This window comes from Phodopus roborovskii, unplaced genomic scaffold (genome assembly GCF_943737965.1).
Source record: "Phodopus roborovskii unplaced genomic scaffold, PHOROB, whole genome shotgun sequence".
NCBI lineage: Eukaryota > Metazoa > Chordata > Mammalia > Rodentia > Cricetidae > Phodopus > Phodopus roborovskii.
The window spans coordinates 1,532,967-1,549,187 of NW_026126622.1; the positions used below are offsets into that span (position 1 = coordinate 1,532,967).

At 42.6% G+C, this 16,221-nt stretch overlaps 1 protein-coding gene across 1 annotated transcript in view; it reads left to right on the forward strand.

The window, feature by feature from the left end:
* The window catches only part of Trpm1 (transient receptor potential cation channel subfamily M member 1), a 114,645-nt gene extending 102,409 nt beyond the window's left edge, over nt 1-12,236 (forward strand). The window contains exons 26-27 of the mRNA XM_051206478.1: nt 343-475; nt 11,013-12,236. Coding sequence (XP_051062435.1) covers nt 343-475; nt 11,013-12,195 — 1,316 coding nt within the window. The 3' untranslated portion in view covers nt 12,196-12,236. The remainder of the gene's footprint in view (nt 1-342; nt 476-11,012) is intronic.
* The last annotated feature ends 3,985 nt before the right edge of the window (nt 12,237-16,221 follow it).

Sequence of the window (16,221 nt, forward strand, 5' to 3'; positions counted from 1 at the left end):
AGAGCTAAGTAAGAAAAGAAGCTACATAAGCCTGGGTGTTTGTGCAATAACGTGCAAAGCGTTTCCTGGGGAACCCTTTTGCTTTCCAGACAGATGCAATTCACTTTTGTTTTTCATTTAAAACATGATCCATTTTGCTCCCATAGCATTTGGAATGCTGCATGAGACAGATTTTCTCTTTATTGGGAGGGGGTGGTGGCGTGGGGAGCTTGCTACTTGAAGTAGCAGAAAACTGTGGTATAGAATTGAAGCTTAATCTAAGTCTATCTCGATGACACAGATACAGCTAAAGTGATTCTTCTCAAATGGTTCTCACATGTCCTACACTTCTCCCCCACACAGAGCTGTTCCTCAGTGAGGAGGAGCTGAAGAAACTGCATGAGTTTGAGGAGCAGTGCGTGCAGGAGCACTTCCGGGAAAAGGAAGATGAGCAACAGTCATCCAGCGATGAGCGCATCCGGGTCACATGCGAGAGGTGCGCCAAGCTCTCACCCTTCATTTCAAATCACTTCTTGGAGGTTTTGGCTAAGATCACATGTAGTTGCTCAGAGTTGTCATGTGTTTTTGTTTTTGTTTTTTTTTAAATCATGGTTTCTTCTCCTCTGCAATAGTGATGCAAATTGTATATAGAAGTTGGAAATAACATTCATTTCAAATAATCAGGCAAAAAAAAAAAAAAACATAGTTCTTCTAGTGGAGTGTTTATCCCTAATCCCTTCCTCTAGTGTACGGTTCCCTTTGCCAAGCCAGTGGCCCACTGGGGACTGAGCTCCTCAGCCTGAATATATGCATAGTTCCTTGCTGCTTCGATGAAGCCCAGAGGGAAAGCTCTCACCTCTGGTATGGCATGAAGAGTGAGATCTGAGGGGGCTGGGGTAAGCAGTGGGTGTCTGTTTCCCTTAGTCCTCCAAATTAGGCAGGAGCTGTCCTGTAGTTAACCATGGTTAACCATGGATTGGTGGATGGACGGACAGACAGATGGGTGGATGCATGAGTGAGTGGGTGGGTGGATGGATGGATGGATGGGTGGGATAGGTGGATGTGTGAGTGGATGGATGGACAAATAAGCACATAAATCAATGAATCATGAAGAAAGTTTGAGGAGGAACACAAAGCTAGGAGTGTTCCAGTCTGATGTATTTCTGTATCCTAAACTGGAATAAAGTAGCCAGCAAAGAAAGAATAGGCAGAAACAACAAACTCTGTCTATGTTTTTTGAAATCAGAATTCTTGGGACCCTTTATTGATTAGGAAAAGCAACATGAGCTTGTTTAGATCTTGCTAGTATGTTGTCTCTGAGGATTTCACTAAATGTGGGTAGAGACAGATGTGGGAAACATGCCTTAGCAAAGTCTGGACCATGTTACCTATATTCTTGAGCACTTACAAATAGTTTTCTGATACAGATGCCAGTGTATACCGATTACATAAATATGATAGGCTTTGAAAGGGTTCTTCAGCCAGCTTTGACCAGCTAGGCCCAACAGCTGCTATGGAACTCATACACATTGTCAAGTCTCCCTGGAGCATGCAAGGCTGCTGATTCTGCCCCAGCCCACACGACTAGATATGCATCTGACATCTGGTCCCCAGCCCCTCCTGGCCCCAGTCACCTCATAATTCAGCTGAGCCCAACCAGCTAAATTCAAAGGTTACCTACACCAATACATAGTAGCCTCAATGAAGTACATTTTTAATAAAACTTTAAAACACTCAATTGATGGTTTTACAGTAGTTGCTAAGCTTCTAAAACATACACATTATTCGTAATGCAGTGAAAATTATCCATTTAAGAGTTAGACATTGACTTGGATGTAATTGTAGTCAGTCATTCACAATGGAGACAGTTTGGTTCTGTTCTGCCTCTATCCCTTCTGCCTTCCCCTAGCATTGTTTAGATTGTTATCATTCTTAGACCAGTGATTCATGAATGTAGTTATCAGTGCATTACCAAATTGCGTTTTTTCTCTTGGGTCTCTGTGCACACGTAATAGGAATGAAAGCATGCAGGGCAATACAAACACATTCTTTCCTGTTTTCTTGGCTGAGGCCTCCACAAGAGAAGAGAACACATTCCTGCCCCTCTGTTTCCGTTTGCTGCTCTTTGCCAAGACTGACTCACAGGTGAAAGCTCTAGGCAAAAGGAGGCACTTTCTTCCCATTAACCAGACCACAGACGAGCAAGTGCCGTGGAGGCAGGGAAGGGATGTTCCTTGTCTGTACCTAATTTGGGGTACTTGTGGTTACTTTTTGAGAATTTCTGTTAATTCTTCCATCCCTTTAATCTATTCAGTCAGTTCGTTTCTACACTGTATTTGTCATCTGACGACTGACTGTTCTTTCTCTCAGTGGTATCTGCTTCAGCCATCAGTGGTGGCTTCAGGTCTGGTCTGGTGATGTATGCCTCGGTCGGTCCTTCTCTTACCTCTCTGTTGCAAACACAAACTGGAGAGTTAATCACTATCTCCCTGATGTGCTCACATAGGGCTTTGCACACTAGTTATGCTCTTCCACAAAGGGTTCACCAAGCATGTCAATGTGGGAACTCAACCCAGGGCTTCCTCCTAATGCTTGGAAATGAACATTATGTTCTGACACTTATTTTTGTTATCAAATGTCAATATTTTGTAACACCCAATGTTAAGTCCTCAGTAAGAAATTTACAGTCCGACTCACTGTAAGATAACACAGCCCTGGTTGGAAGCAAAGGCTTCAACCCAAAGCTCCATCAATATGCCCACTGGCTGGCATAGTTCTCTTAAATATAGACAACTTCTCCTCAGCTCCAGGTTCCATAATGGCAGTATCATTCAGCTGCTTCAACAAGGCAGAAACTGAATGTCACCATGATTCATGTCCCTTACTTTACTCTTCTTTGACTCCCTCAGAGCACTCGACCTTTCTGACACAGGGGTTCTGCCCATGCCAATCCCTTTACCTGATTCACCCACACCCATCTTCCCAACTCTGGATCTCTGCTCAAATGCCAATGCCATGTGAAAAAGTTCCCTGAAAACCAAACACATGTAGCTGGGTCAAGACAATTGAACCCTAAGTTGCAGTCAGTATGTCTGATGATAATTCCATGAGGTATGATCAGAACTTTATGAATAAATGAATGAATGAATGACTAAAAAGTCTCTAATCTATTCTCAACCAGTTCCCTTGTGGAATTTGAGGCAGGACTATGCTCCCTCCTGGCTCAAATGTCTATGGTTTTGACTAGCCAAACCTGTAATGGCAGACTCTGATCTCCTAGAAACTTCTATACTAGAATTTTTTTCTCACAGTCTTGTGGATGAATCTTGTTATATGGCCTTATCTTTGTTCATTTTATGTCTTGTGATACTTCATAATATACAGGATATAATGAAGGTCATAATGTATACAATTAGATGCAATTGGCCCTGTACTAAAGATGCTATTGATCTTAGACAGTCCAGTCCTTTAATAGCAGGTTCTGATTCTTCCCAGCCCCTATTAAGAGGTTGTCAGATCTGTGTATCTGAGTTGAGGTTTGGCTTTCCTGAAGACTTGATGATTCCTATTAAGAATGGGAAAGGTAAGGACCATATGACGCACAGCTCCCAGAACATTTGGTATCATCTGGGCATAATGGCACATGCCTATAATCCCAGACACTTGGGAACTAAGGCAGAAGGATCATTTATTTGAAGTCATTCTGAAGTTAATGATGAATTCTAGAATAGCATCAAATGAATATCAAAATCAAAAGAGCGGGAAGACAAAGAGGAGAAAGGGGATGTAGTGGGAGGGGCGAAGATGAGGAGGAGAAATGCTCAATGTCAGCAACACCAAAACAAGACTTAATGCTGGCAGGCATTGTCTCTCTCCTCAGATCACAACAGCAGACAATCAAGAATTGGGGGCAGGAGCCTGTGTAATAATAGGCACCAACAGGACCAAGTCAGAGCTTTTCAACTTGAACATTTCAACCTCATCATATGTATTAGTTAACTTTCCTGTTGCTGTGATAAAATAGCTACAAAGGCAACTTAAAGAAAGAAGGGCTTTATTTAGGCTCATAGTCTGAGGCTCACTGTGGGGAAAAGCATGGCAGCAGGAGCATAAAGCTGCCAGTCTTCCTGCATCTTCGATGGGGAAGCTGAGAGACGAATGCTGGTGCTTAGCTCACCACTATCTTCCATTATTCAGTCTGAGACCTCAGTCCATGTATGGTTCCACCCACAATTAGGGTAGGTCTCTCTGGCTCAGCTAATCCTCTCTGGAAACACCCTTATATGCACACAGCGGGGGGGGGGGGCAGTGTGTGTCTCCTAGTTGATTCAAGCCCAGTTGAATTGAAAATGAGATTATCACTTCCTGCTTAATCATTAGCTGGCATGTGAATGGTTGGCAATCACAGTGTCAGCATGTCCCCGAGTCCTGTGCAAGTGTAGTGTTGAGCACATGGTTCTCTTGATGTCTCTACATTGGGTCCATCGGATTGGAAAGAGTCTTTTCTGAAAAAACATGGTTAGAGACTTAACTTCTGTTTTTCAAAATCAGGAATTATGCTATCCACCATGTGTACCCTGTCCATGTAACTCCAAGGAAGTCTAACACCAAAATTTAATGTTTGAGTATAAGAAATATATTAGTCTCTGTTTTAGAATGTATGGTATATTTCTTCTTCCTTTCCTTTCAAAATTATAATCTGCTCCCAGTTGTATTATTTTTGTTTGTTTGTCTTGCTATGTAGCCCACCCTGGCCTCAAATTCAATATCTTCCTGTTTTAGTTTTCCAGTGTAGCACTTATACAAGTTTTATTATGTCTAATATCTCAAGACATACAACTAGAGTTCCCAAGTTACAAATTTTGAATGTAATTGGCCCTGTCCCAAGAGTCACTCATGTGAAGACTGGGAACATAGAAGGAAAAATATCAAGAATCAAGGCCACCCACATGAGTGCTACAGTGGTCATGAATCTAGTAGGGGTAATTCTAATTTCGCATGTTTACTTATAGGCAAAATATACACAGAAAGGTGATAGCCACAGGATTGTTTGGCAGAGTAATGAAGATGTAGCAATAATGAGACAGTAAAGCATTGCACTGAGTCATGTCAGCATGGCTCCAGTGGCTTTCATCATAGACATGCTGCCTTAGTTGGGGTTTCTATTGCTGTGACAAAACACATGACCAAAAAGCAAGTTGAGAAGAAAGTGTTTATTTGGCTTACACTTCTGCATTGCTGTTCACCACTGAAGGAAGTCAGGACAGGAACTCAAACAGGGCAGGGACCTGGAGGCAGGAGTTGATGCAGAGGCCATGGAGGAGTGCTATGGATTGGCTTGCTCAGCCTGCTTGCTTTTTTTTTATAGAACCCAGGACCACCAGCTCAGGGATGGCCCCATCCACAATCAATCACTAATGAAGAAAATGCCCCATAACTGATTTTATGGAGGCATTTCCTCCATTGAGGCTCCCTCCTTTCAGATAACTGTAGCTTATGTCAAGTTCACATAAATTATCCAGCATTCACCCTATAGCCCCAATGTAAGGATGATGGGCCTTGGAGGTTGAAGAGGCTCTGCTATCCATTCCCAACCAGCTGTGACAACACTAGTGTCATCAATGGTAGTATAAACACATTTGATGACTTCTAGGCACTATTTGTCTTTGCCTGGCTCTGTGGCCCTGGTGATGGTAGACGAAGGGTGAGGAACTAGACCTGTGGAAGGAAGACTCCAGGATGCCATGGGCTTCACATAGCAGCTCACCACAGGGTCTGGCCCAAACAGAAAGTGCCAGAAGAAGCTAGTGATTTTGATGCCGAGAATTCTAGAAACTCAGATGATCTCAGGAACAGCAGTGACACTACATAAATGAGGGGCACAGCTAACATCCAAGAAAGTAACTGTTTGGTATATTGTTGACTTCAAAGAGTGATAAAGACAAAAGACTTAAAAAATTGAGTTTTAATCTGTCATTATTAGTCCTCATTCAGTCTTTCATGTATAAAATCTCTGCAAGTCAGGGCAAGGCGCAGCCTTGGGTGTTCTCCCTGTAATTACTACCCTTAAATACAGTCCAATGAAAGGAAGTAACTGGAAATTAAAATTGCCTGATGTAAAATTTAGGGTGGATTAGACAACTTTATGATCTATGGATCTGGAATAAAATTATAGAGTAGGAGCAGTCTTAGAACTCAAGTGTAGAATACCGCAGGATCTTGAAACATGGGTTTATACAAGAATGAACTGGACCTAACTTCACTAACATCAAGTTTTGATGTGAATATTTAACTCTGTCATTATGGAAATGTTCTGTGTAATTTATGAGGCGCCATGTAGGTAAAAGGTGACTGTTCCACCTGGAAAGGTAGTTGCATGAAAAGTGTGTCTTAATAACTGTCTTAGGGTGAGTTACACATATCTAGGTCCCTTCCTTCAAAAAAAAAAAAAAAAAGACACACAGGGTCTCTCCATGTGAAGATGAAGGTCATACTTACAATAACAGATGAGACTCCATGAAAAATCCAACAGAATTAGACCTTGCATAGGTAATACCATAGAAATTACTACAAAAGCTCCACATATTGTCCAGAAGTTCCATATTGTTAAATTCATCATTATTGTAGCTAAGGCTTGTGCTGAAAGAAATGAGAAGATTAAAGAGCGAGCAGTATATGATCAGAAATGAAATAGGGGGAAGGGTGCCCTCAGGGCAAGACCCCACATGACTAAACTTCCAACTTGTAGATGCTTAAGGAATTTTCTGCCCATAGAAAGCAACAAAATCAAAGCTGCTACAAGTACTACTCAGTAGTGCCTGGATTCATCCCAAGCTAATAGTCAAATTTGGTGGTGTCATCCATGTGGTCTGGCTTTAGAATTATGAGGGATACACAAATATAGGTGTTTTGGAATCTTCTATCTGTGGTGAAGTTGAACCATTGAGGCTATGTGTGTGACGGGATTCTGTGCATGGAGGCACCGAGAGGCCATTGCATGGAACTGTGAAGGTGGAGCCTGGATTGTGTTAGAAACACCGGGACGCTGCAGAAGCCAGGGCCAGGGAAGACCTGCCAAGTAGAGCTGCAAACAGGGAGAGAAGTGTGTTGCAGGCACAAAGCTTGGGGTAAGGGGAGCCATCTAAGCCCTTTGACATCAGATGTGGAGCTATAGGAGTTAAAGTTTGCCCTGCTGGGGTTTGGCTTTGCTTTAGTCCAGTATTTACTCAGTAGTTCCCCATTCTTCCCATTTGGAATGGTAATATATATCTGTGCCATTGCTCATTGACTTTACAGCGGGCTACAATTCATAGATTCTTTGTGTCTCAGAAAAGGCTTTGGACTTCGAAACTGTTGAGGCTATAAAAGAGTATGAAGACATTTAAAGTTGAACTAAATGCTTTTTGCATTAAGTATGTCTGCAAGCCTATTGGGGTCAGGGAGTGAAATGTGTGCTTGGAATGAGACTGACCCCTATAGGCTCATTTATTGGAGTACTCGGTCTCCAGTTGGTGGAATTATATAGGAAGGATTAGGAGGTGTGGCCTTGTTGGAGGAGGTGTGTCACTGGGAGTGGCCTTTGAGGTTGCAAAAGGCCCCGCCATTCTCAGTCAGTTCTCTCTCTGCCTCTTGGTTGTGAATCAGGATTTGATCTCTCATTGTTCCTTTGCTCCCCCAGCATGGTCTCTAACCTTCTGAAACTATAAGCCAAATTACACACTTCCTTATTTAAGTTGCCTTGGCATGATATTTTGTCACAGCAATGGAAGATTAACTAAAACACAATTTATTATCCCCACTAATCATTTCAAAAGTAAATGAAGTCAGCCCATTTCCCTCCTTTTTGCATATATACTATGAAATTTTAACATGGGGAGAAAAGGCAAAAAAACAAACACCTGAGGTCAACCTCCTTCAGTCAGGCACAGTGATTAAAATTTGGCTTTATCCGAGTGGCGACAGTTTACAGGTTCTAACCAGGCAGTATATCCCGGCCTCTGTTGGATTACAAACATTTGGGAGGCCAAAATGGGATCCCTCCCAGAGACCAAGACCAAGAGTCAATGCAGTGGAACAGGAAGGTTGGAGAGGTAAGCAGAGAATAAGAAGAAAAAGGAGAATGACTTTGAGGGTTCTTTCTTCTGGTATCTGCATTCTGAATTGGTTAATATAGAGGGGCAGATAATTATAGAAGATGTCAGAGGAGAGATGCCTATCTCTATAGCAGTTTGTTTCTATTTAAATGTGTGCACAGCTGCATTATCTTTTACTGTGATGTTTGTTAAAAGATTTCAAGTTCACCTGTTTCACAAGCATTGTGGTTTGAATACAAAAGGAATCATTAGAGTTAGTAGGTTGAGAAGAGCAAGGAGCATATTTAATAATGAATTCCAAGCATTCTTCAAAAGTAATAGAAAGTCTTCAGTGTGATTCTTCTGCACATCCCTGATGGGCAAGAGTAAAGAAATCCTCAGGACTGGACTGGTTGAGAGAGATGGAGGTGGGGCAGGGGGCTATACCATGTGGCAACCAGGTCTTCTTACCCACAATGGACTTGGTTCTGCTTTGTGACAAGCTTCCAAGAAGCCAGACACTCCCTCCTCAAATGATGTAGCCAATCAAGGGGCATGGAAATAGTGATGTAGCCAATAAAGTTCTCTCTCCAAAAAGAAGAGTTAATAATTGACGCCAGGACCCTGCCATACAGCAGAGTACAGCTGTCAATGTAGGCAACTCTAGGCAAAGGCCAGGCAAGCTTGCTAGTGCATTGACAGGTTGTGTGTGGCACACCAGATGTTCAGTGTGAGCAGAGGTGGTAGTGCAAGAAAGGCGTCAACCAGATGACAAGAGAAGAAGGAAGGGCAGACTCTTACAGTGTGGGATGAGGAAAGTTGACACAACAGAGAGGGGTTTATGATGGCATGTAGCAAGGACACCAAAGACCTATGAACAGATTGCATTGCAAGCAAACTTACTATGGAAACCACACATTTTCTTTTAAGAAAGTTGGGAGAAAAATCAAAGCATGGTGGCATTGTACCAAGGTGTTTGCCATCACATAGGGAGGAGCCTGCCTGGACATGCCATTGCTGTACCCTGGAGCCAAAGCTCCCAACTCATCCCTGGAACAAATTCAACTTTTAGAAGGTAGTCCAAAATCCCGGGCATACCTCATTGCCTCCTAGAGTTATATGTCATGAACCTATCCACATTTATATACTGAAATATAAAACAAGGTTTTCTATCAGGTTTCAATCCAAGCAGTATTAACAGTTTCATAAAGCTGTTGCTTGATGATGTAGGAGATTTTTTTTAAGTTATCTAATACCAGATATTTATAATTTGCCATTATCCTTTCTTACAGAATCTCACTAAGAGAATATTAAGTATAAACAATAATCTGGTATGCAGACAATTTAATGACCCATTGTCCTTCAAGTAAATTATATGCCAATCTGCACTTACCTATTAAAATTCATTTTAAGTCCCTTGAACATTCAATAAAAATTTTTATTTATTTATTTTGTTGTGACCCATTTATTGTTGATAGCCATAGCAAAACTATCAAGAATAACTATTACTAACATTTGTCCTTCTGGACCTGTGGGTTTTGCATCTGTGGATGCAACAACCGCAGACTGAAAATATATTCTAAAGGTAGACAAGATGGCTCATTGGGTAAAAGTCCTTGTCATCAGGCCCAACCATCTAAATTTGATCTCTGAGAACCACCTGGTAGAGAACCAATCCTTCAAGTTGTCCTTTGGCCTCCACACATGTACTGTGGAACATTCACCCTCCCCTACTCCATGGCACAGGCACTGGAGTGCACACACACACACACACACTACCACCACCACCACCACACACACCATAAATAATAATAAGTAAATATAATACGTTTTAAAGAAGCATTTTTAAAATTCCCTCTATACTGAACATGCACCAACTTTTCTTATTATTATTGCCTAGATAATACAATGGAACACATTCTTATACAGCATTTACATTGCATTAAGCATTATAAATCATTTTGAGGTGACCTAGAGTATATGGGAGGATGTGGGCAGGTTTTATGCAGTTAGTGTGCCATTTTAAAGGGACTTGAACATTGAATGGATTCTGACACCCATGAGCGCCCTGACTGACCCCCATGAGGGTCCTGGAACCAGTCTCTGGCAGCTACAGAGGTTGTCCTGTATTTGTAGAAGTGACTTAAAAGAGGAGGGATTTATTTTAGCTCACAGTTTGGGGTATAGCCCACCATGGCAGGGAGACTCAGCAGCTGGCTTGTGTCATGTGGATGGGGACTCACTGACATCTGGGGGATCAAGAAGCAGAGAAAGGTGATGCCTGCATGGCACATCGGTGTACTGCTGCTGTGACCTTTCCTCTTTTCATTTAGCGGGAACCCCAGCCTGTGGGATGGTGCTACCCACAGCAAGTATTCCCCCTCAATTACTCCTCTCTGAAATGCCCTCACAGGTGCTTCCAAAGGTGTTCTCAGTAAGGCTCTAGGTGCTTGAAAGTTTCCCTGATCCAAAGCAGCCAGCTATCCAAAAGCCATCAGGGTACCTTTCTTCATTCCTAAGGCGGTGAGAAGCAATGACAGCTGAGAGGCAACGGCAGAAGCAAACATTGTGTGCTCAAATCGCATGCCCTGGGCTTCTTAGCTGTGACCCCTGGTGAATTACTTACACTTTCTGTGGCCTAATTTCCTTTCTGTAAAGTAAGGATGACAGTAACAGTGCTTACCTCATAGGGCAGTGATGGGAATTAAGTATGTCTAGACCAGCACTAAGTGAGCACACACCACCCTAACAGAATACCTGGCATACAGTAAACACTATAAGCCAACTGATATTTCCTAATACTTCTCATAATTTGAGTGAGGGCTTGTACTGGGGTAGGCAACATGCACAAACAAGGCCGGCGATCAAAGCCTGGAGGCTCATAAGGCGACAACATTATTATGCTGTTTTTAATATTGAATTAATCTCAATTTAATAAATCTATCCTTTTGTATTTGCCAGAGTTGAAAATATGTCAATGAGGTTGGAGGAAATCAATGAAAGAGAAAATTTCATGAAGACATCTCTGCAGACTGTTGACCTTCGTCTCTCTCAGCTGGAAGAGTTGTCTGGCAGGATGGTGAGCGCTCTGGAGAATCTGGCAGGCATTGACAGGTCTGATCTGATCCAGGCTAGGTCGCGGGCATCCTCAGAATGCGAGGCCACCTACCTGCTGAGGCAAAGCAGCATCAACAGTGCAGATGGCTATAGCATGTACCGCTACCATTTCAATGGCGAGGAGCTTCTGTTTGAGGAGCCTGCTCTCTCCACGTTGTCAGGGACAGCGCTCCGGAAAAAAACCTGTTCCTTCCGTGTGAAGGAAGAGGATGCAAAGTCGTCGCACCTGGAAGGGCCAGGAAGCCTGCACCACACCCCTGGTCCCAGCCCGCCTGCCACACCAGGCCGCAGCCGGCTTGCCCTAGAGGGCCCCATGAGTTCAGAGTCCAGACCAGGACAGGAACCCAGCGTCTCAGCAGGTGAGCTCGACCTGCGGGCAGACATTAAGAGCTCAGAAGCTGCACTGAATTTGAACGCAGCAGGTGTTGCAGGCACTCAGCTGACCGTGGAAAGCACCATGTCCCACCAGCTGCAGGAGAACAAACTTGCACGCTACTACCCAGGAGACCCCAATGCCTACAAAACAATGAAGTCCAGAAGCTTCGTCTATTCTGAGGGCAGAAAACTGGTCCGGGGTCTTAGCAACTGGGGTTCCGAGTACAGTTCAATCATGGACCAAGCATGGAACTTCCACTCAGCAGAATGGAAATGCCAGGTTCAAAGGATCACACGCTCTCGCAGCACAGACATCCCATACATTGTGTCAGAAGCAGCCATGCAAGATGAGCTTGAAGATGAGCTCAGTGCTTCTGTCCTGGCTCCTCAGATCTCCTGTTCAGCCCTCAGGGTTGCCACTGACAGAACTGAAAAGGAAAACTTACTATCTGTGAAGCCTCACCAGACGTTAGGATTCCCCTGTCTGCGGTCAAGAAGTTTGCATGGCCATCCTAGGAGTGCTCAACCCACTCCTAGCAAACTAGACAAGGCGGCACATGCGAGCAGCACCAGCAACTTAGCAGTCATGTTAGTTGCACCAGAGGAACAAAATGCCGAGCAAGAGAAAAGAAACACTGAAACAGAATGCTAACCTGTTTTCCTTCCTTAATTAAAACCACCACAACAAAACCAAAACAATAGAACCTTGAATGGATGCCGTATTGGCTATCCAAAACATTATCAATGTATGAAAATGCTTTTATTTTAAAATGGTGAAAATTTAAACTTAAATTGTAATGAATTTACAATACTGTTTTGTTAAGCAAGTTTTAGTAAACTATGTTGTTTTTAGTTAGAGTGGACCAGAAAGAAAGTGATACTGCCAGGTTGGAGCTGTAGTATACCCAAATCCCAGGATTCACACTCCAGCACCACATAAACCATGGGTATTGGTACATGTTGTAACCCCAGCACCCAGGGAGATGGAGGCAGAAGAATCAGAAATTCAGTCATCCTTGACATCATAGCAAGTTCCAGGCCAGATAACCTATCTAAGGCTATCATCAAGCAGTCAATCAATCAATCAATCAAATGGCACTAGATCAGTGAAGCTAATTAGTTAATCACTATCAGGACTGCATGAGCTTTGTTCTGAGGGCCACCTGTAGTCTGACAAAGGCCTTAAGGTACTGAAGTTACTACCCAGACAATTAGTAAGAGACACAATAGAAATTAAAGGAATAGTAGATGTGTAAAAAAAGGAAGGGAAAAAGAAAAATAGTAGAAATGAACTGTAGCCACATACTTCATATGCTTTAATGAAGAGTTCTGTTGGTTTATGTTTTAAAATTATACAAAGGGAAAAAGCACAGAAGTCTTTCAAGCTAGCTTTCTGATACTATAAGATGACTGAGTTATGTGAATACAAGGTTACCGAGTTTTTTTTTTTTTGGTTTTCCTCAATTTTATTAGTTATTTTTAAAATTATATGTATGTATGTGCATGCCTCTGTGTGTGTGTGTGTGTGTGTGTGTGTGTGTGTGTGTGTGTGTGTGTGTGTGTGTATGCGAGCACAGGTACCTGTAGAGAAGAAACAGTGTGGAATTTCCTGGAGTTAAAGTTGAGTAGTCGACAAGAGATCTAGGAACTGAATTCAGGTCCTCTTCAAGAGCAGTATTCACTCTTCTTCTTCTTTTTTTTTTATAACCAAGTCAATTTAAATGAAAACAAACATTTATAGACAATATTTGAGAATTTGGGCGTCATTCTTTCCAAACTACTTCCTGCTGGTAAGGGGCGCTGTCATGGGGGATTCTAAGGAGATGCAGAAATCCTGGCTGTAGTCTGTAAGGCTGCTTTGTCCAGCTGTTTTGAATGTAGGGTCACCTGGTACTCTGTTTCAGGTGGTCTGGCTTGATGAAACCACATTAGTCTAGAATGAATCCACAGCTTTTCATTTTCTGTGGAAACAAAAATAGAAATCCTTTTCCCCAGTAACTTGTCCTTGAACTTAAATTTTGGAGTCAGAGCATTTTTTCTTTAATTTCTTATTTTACATGTCGATCCCAGTTCCCTCACCCTCCCTTCCTCCTTCCCTCCCTTTTACCCTCTCTGCCCTCTCACATGCACTCTAACCACCCTCCCCTCCCATCCCCCCACCCCAATTCCATATGTAGGGGAATGCCATCCAGTTGGGGTCATGTAGATCTGACAGGTCATGTGAAGTAGGGACTAGGGCTTCTCTCCTGTCTCCAGGTTAAGGCAGTTATCCCTCCATAGGGGATGTGTTCGCAAGGTCCTTTTGTGCACCAGGGATACATCCTGGCTCCACTGTCTGAGGTCCCTTAGACTGCTCAGTCCTTCTGGCTGAGACCCATATTCAGGGGGCCTGAGTTAATCCCATGCTGGCTTCCCAGCTATCAGTCTGGTGGCCCATTAGCTCCTCCTTGTTCAGGTAAGCTGTCTCGATGTGTTTCTGCAGCCTGGTCTTGTCCTCTTCATCTGCATCTGGGTTCTACTTCGACTCAGTGTTTATGTATGGGTGTTTGCTCCTGTTTCCAACAGGTATGAGGGCTCCATGGATAAGTTAGTTGTTGATCTCACTATCCGGGAAGGGCATTTATGGTAGCCTTTCCATGGAAGCTGAAATTGTTAGTTGGCGGCAGTCTTGTAGGTCTCTAGACCTTTCTTTGTGTTCAATTTTACCTTCAAACCAATTTTGGCTCTCTCTTTTATGTTCTCTCTCTCTCTCTGTATCTCTCTCTCCTGTCTTCTATTCCTAACCGGGCTCAATCTTCCTGGTCACACATGTTTTCTTTTCCTCCCCCTCGTTTTCTCCTACTTCTCTCTCAATTCACTGCCCCCCCATCTCCCCTGTGTTCTGGGGAACTTGTCCCTTCCCGGTTCTATGAGGGACTTTATATGAATCTCTTAGAATACACCTTGTATCCTAGTTCCTCTGGTGGTGTGAATTATAGGCTGGTGATCCTTTGCTCTAGGTCTAAATTCCATATATGAGGGAGTACATACTATGTTCCTCTTTATGTGACTGGGTTACCTCATTCAGGATGGTTTCTTCAAATGCCATCCACTTGCCTGCGAATTTCAAGATACCATTATTTTATTCTGCAGAGTAGTATTCCATTGTGTAGATGTGCCACATCTTCATTATCCATTCTTCAATTGAGGGGCATCTAGGTTGCTTCCAGGTTCTTGCTATTACAAATAGTGCTGCTATGAACATAGTTGAACAGATGTCTTTGTTGCATGGATGTGGATCCTTTGGGTATATGCCTAAGAGGGGGATTGCCGGGTCCTGTGGTAAACTAATTCCCATTTTCCTGAGGAACTGCCATACTGATCTCCAAAATGGCTGTATGAGTTTGCACTCCCACCAGCAGTGGAGGAGTGTTCCCCTTTCTCCACATCTTCTCCAGCATGAGTCCTCATTGGTGTTTCTAATTTTAGCCCTTCTGGCAGGAGTAAGATGGTATCTCAAAGTTGTTTTGATTTGCATTTCCCTGATAGCTAAGGATGTTGAGCACTTTCTTAAGTGTCTTTCAGCCTTTTTGATTTCCTCTATTGAGAATTCTTTCTTCAGTTCTGTACCCCATTTTTTAATAGGGTTATTTGGTGTTTTATTGACCAGTGTCTTGAGTTCTTTGTATATTTTGGAGATCAGCCCTTTGTCAGATATAGGATTGGTGAAAATCTTTTCCCAGTCTGTGGGCTGCCGTTTGGTCTTGTCCACTTTGCCTTACAGGAGCTTCTAAGTTTGAAGAGGTCCCACTTATTAATTGTTTCTCTCAGTGTCTGTGCCCCTGGAATTATGTTCAGGAAGCAGTCTCCTATACCAATTTGTTCAAGGGTACCTCCCACTTTCTCTTCTAGGAGGTTCAGTGTGACTGGATTGATGTTGAGTTCTTTGATCCATTTGGACTTGGTTTTGTGCACGGCAACAGGCATGGGTCTATCTGCAGTCTTCTACACACCATCATCCAATTGTGCCAGCACTGTTTGTTCAAGATGCATTCCTCACCCTATTGTATTCTTTTAGCTTTTTGTCAAAAATCAGGTGTTCATAGGTGTGTGAGTTAATATCAGGATTTTCTATTTGATTACATTGGTCTACCTGGCTATTTTTGTGCCAATACCAGGCTGTTTTCAGAACTATAGCTCTGTAGTAGAGGTTGAAGTCAGGAATGGTGATACCTCCTGAAGTTCTTTTATTGTACAGGGTTGTTTTGGCTATCCTGGGTCTTTTGTTTTTCCATATGAAGTTTATTATTATCCTTTCAAGGTCAGTGAAGAATTGTGCTGGGATTTTAATTGCATTGAATCTGTAGATTACTTTTGGCAAGATTGCCATTTTTACTATTTTTATCCTACCTATCTAAGAGCATGGGAGATCTTTCCATTTTATAGTATTGTCTTTAATAATTTCTTTCTTTGGAACCACAACGTTCTTATTATATACATCTTTTACTTGTTTGGTAAGCGTTACCCCAAAATACTTTATGTTGCTGTGGCTATTGTAAAGGGTGATGTTTCTCTGATTTCTTTCTCTGCCTCTTTGTCGTATGAATAAAGTAAGGCCACTGATTTTCTTGAGTTTATCTTGTATCCTGCTGGTTTGCTGAAGGTGTTTATCAGCTATAGGACTTCCCTGGTAGAGTTT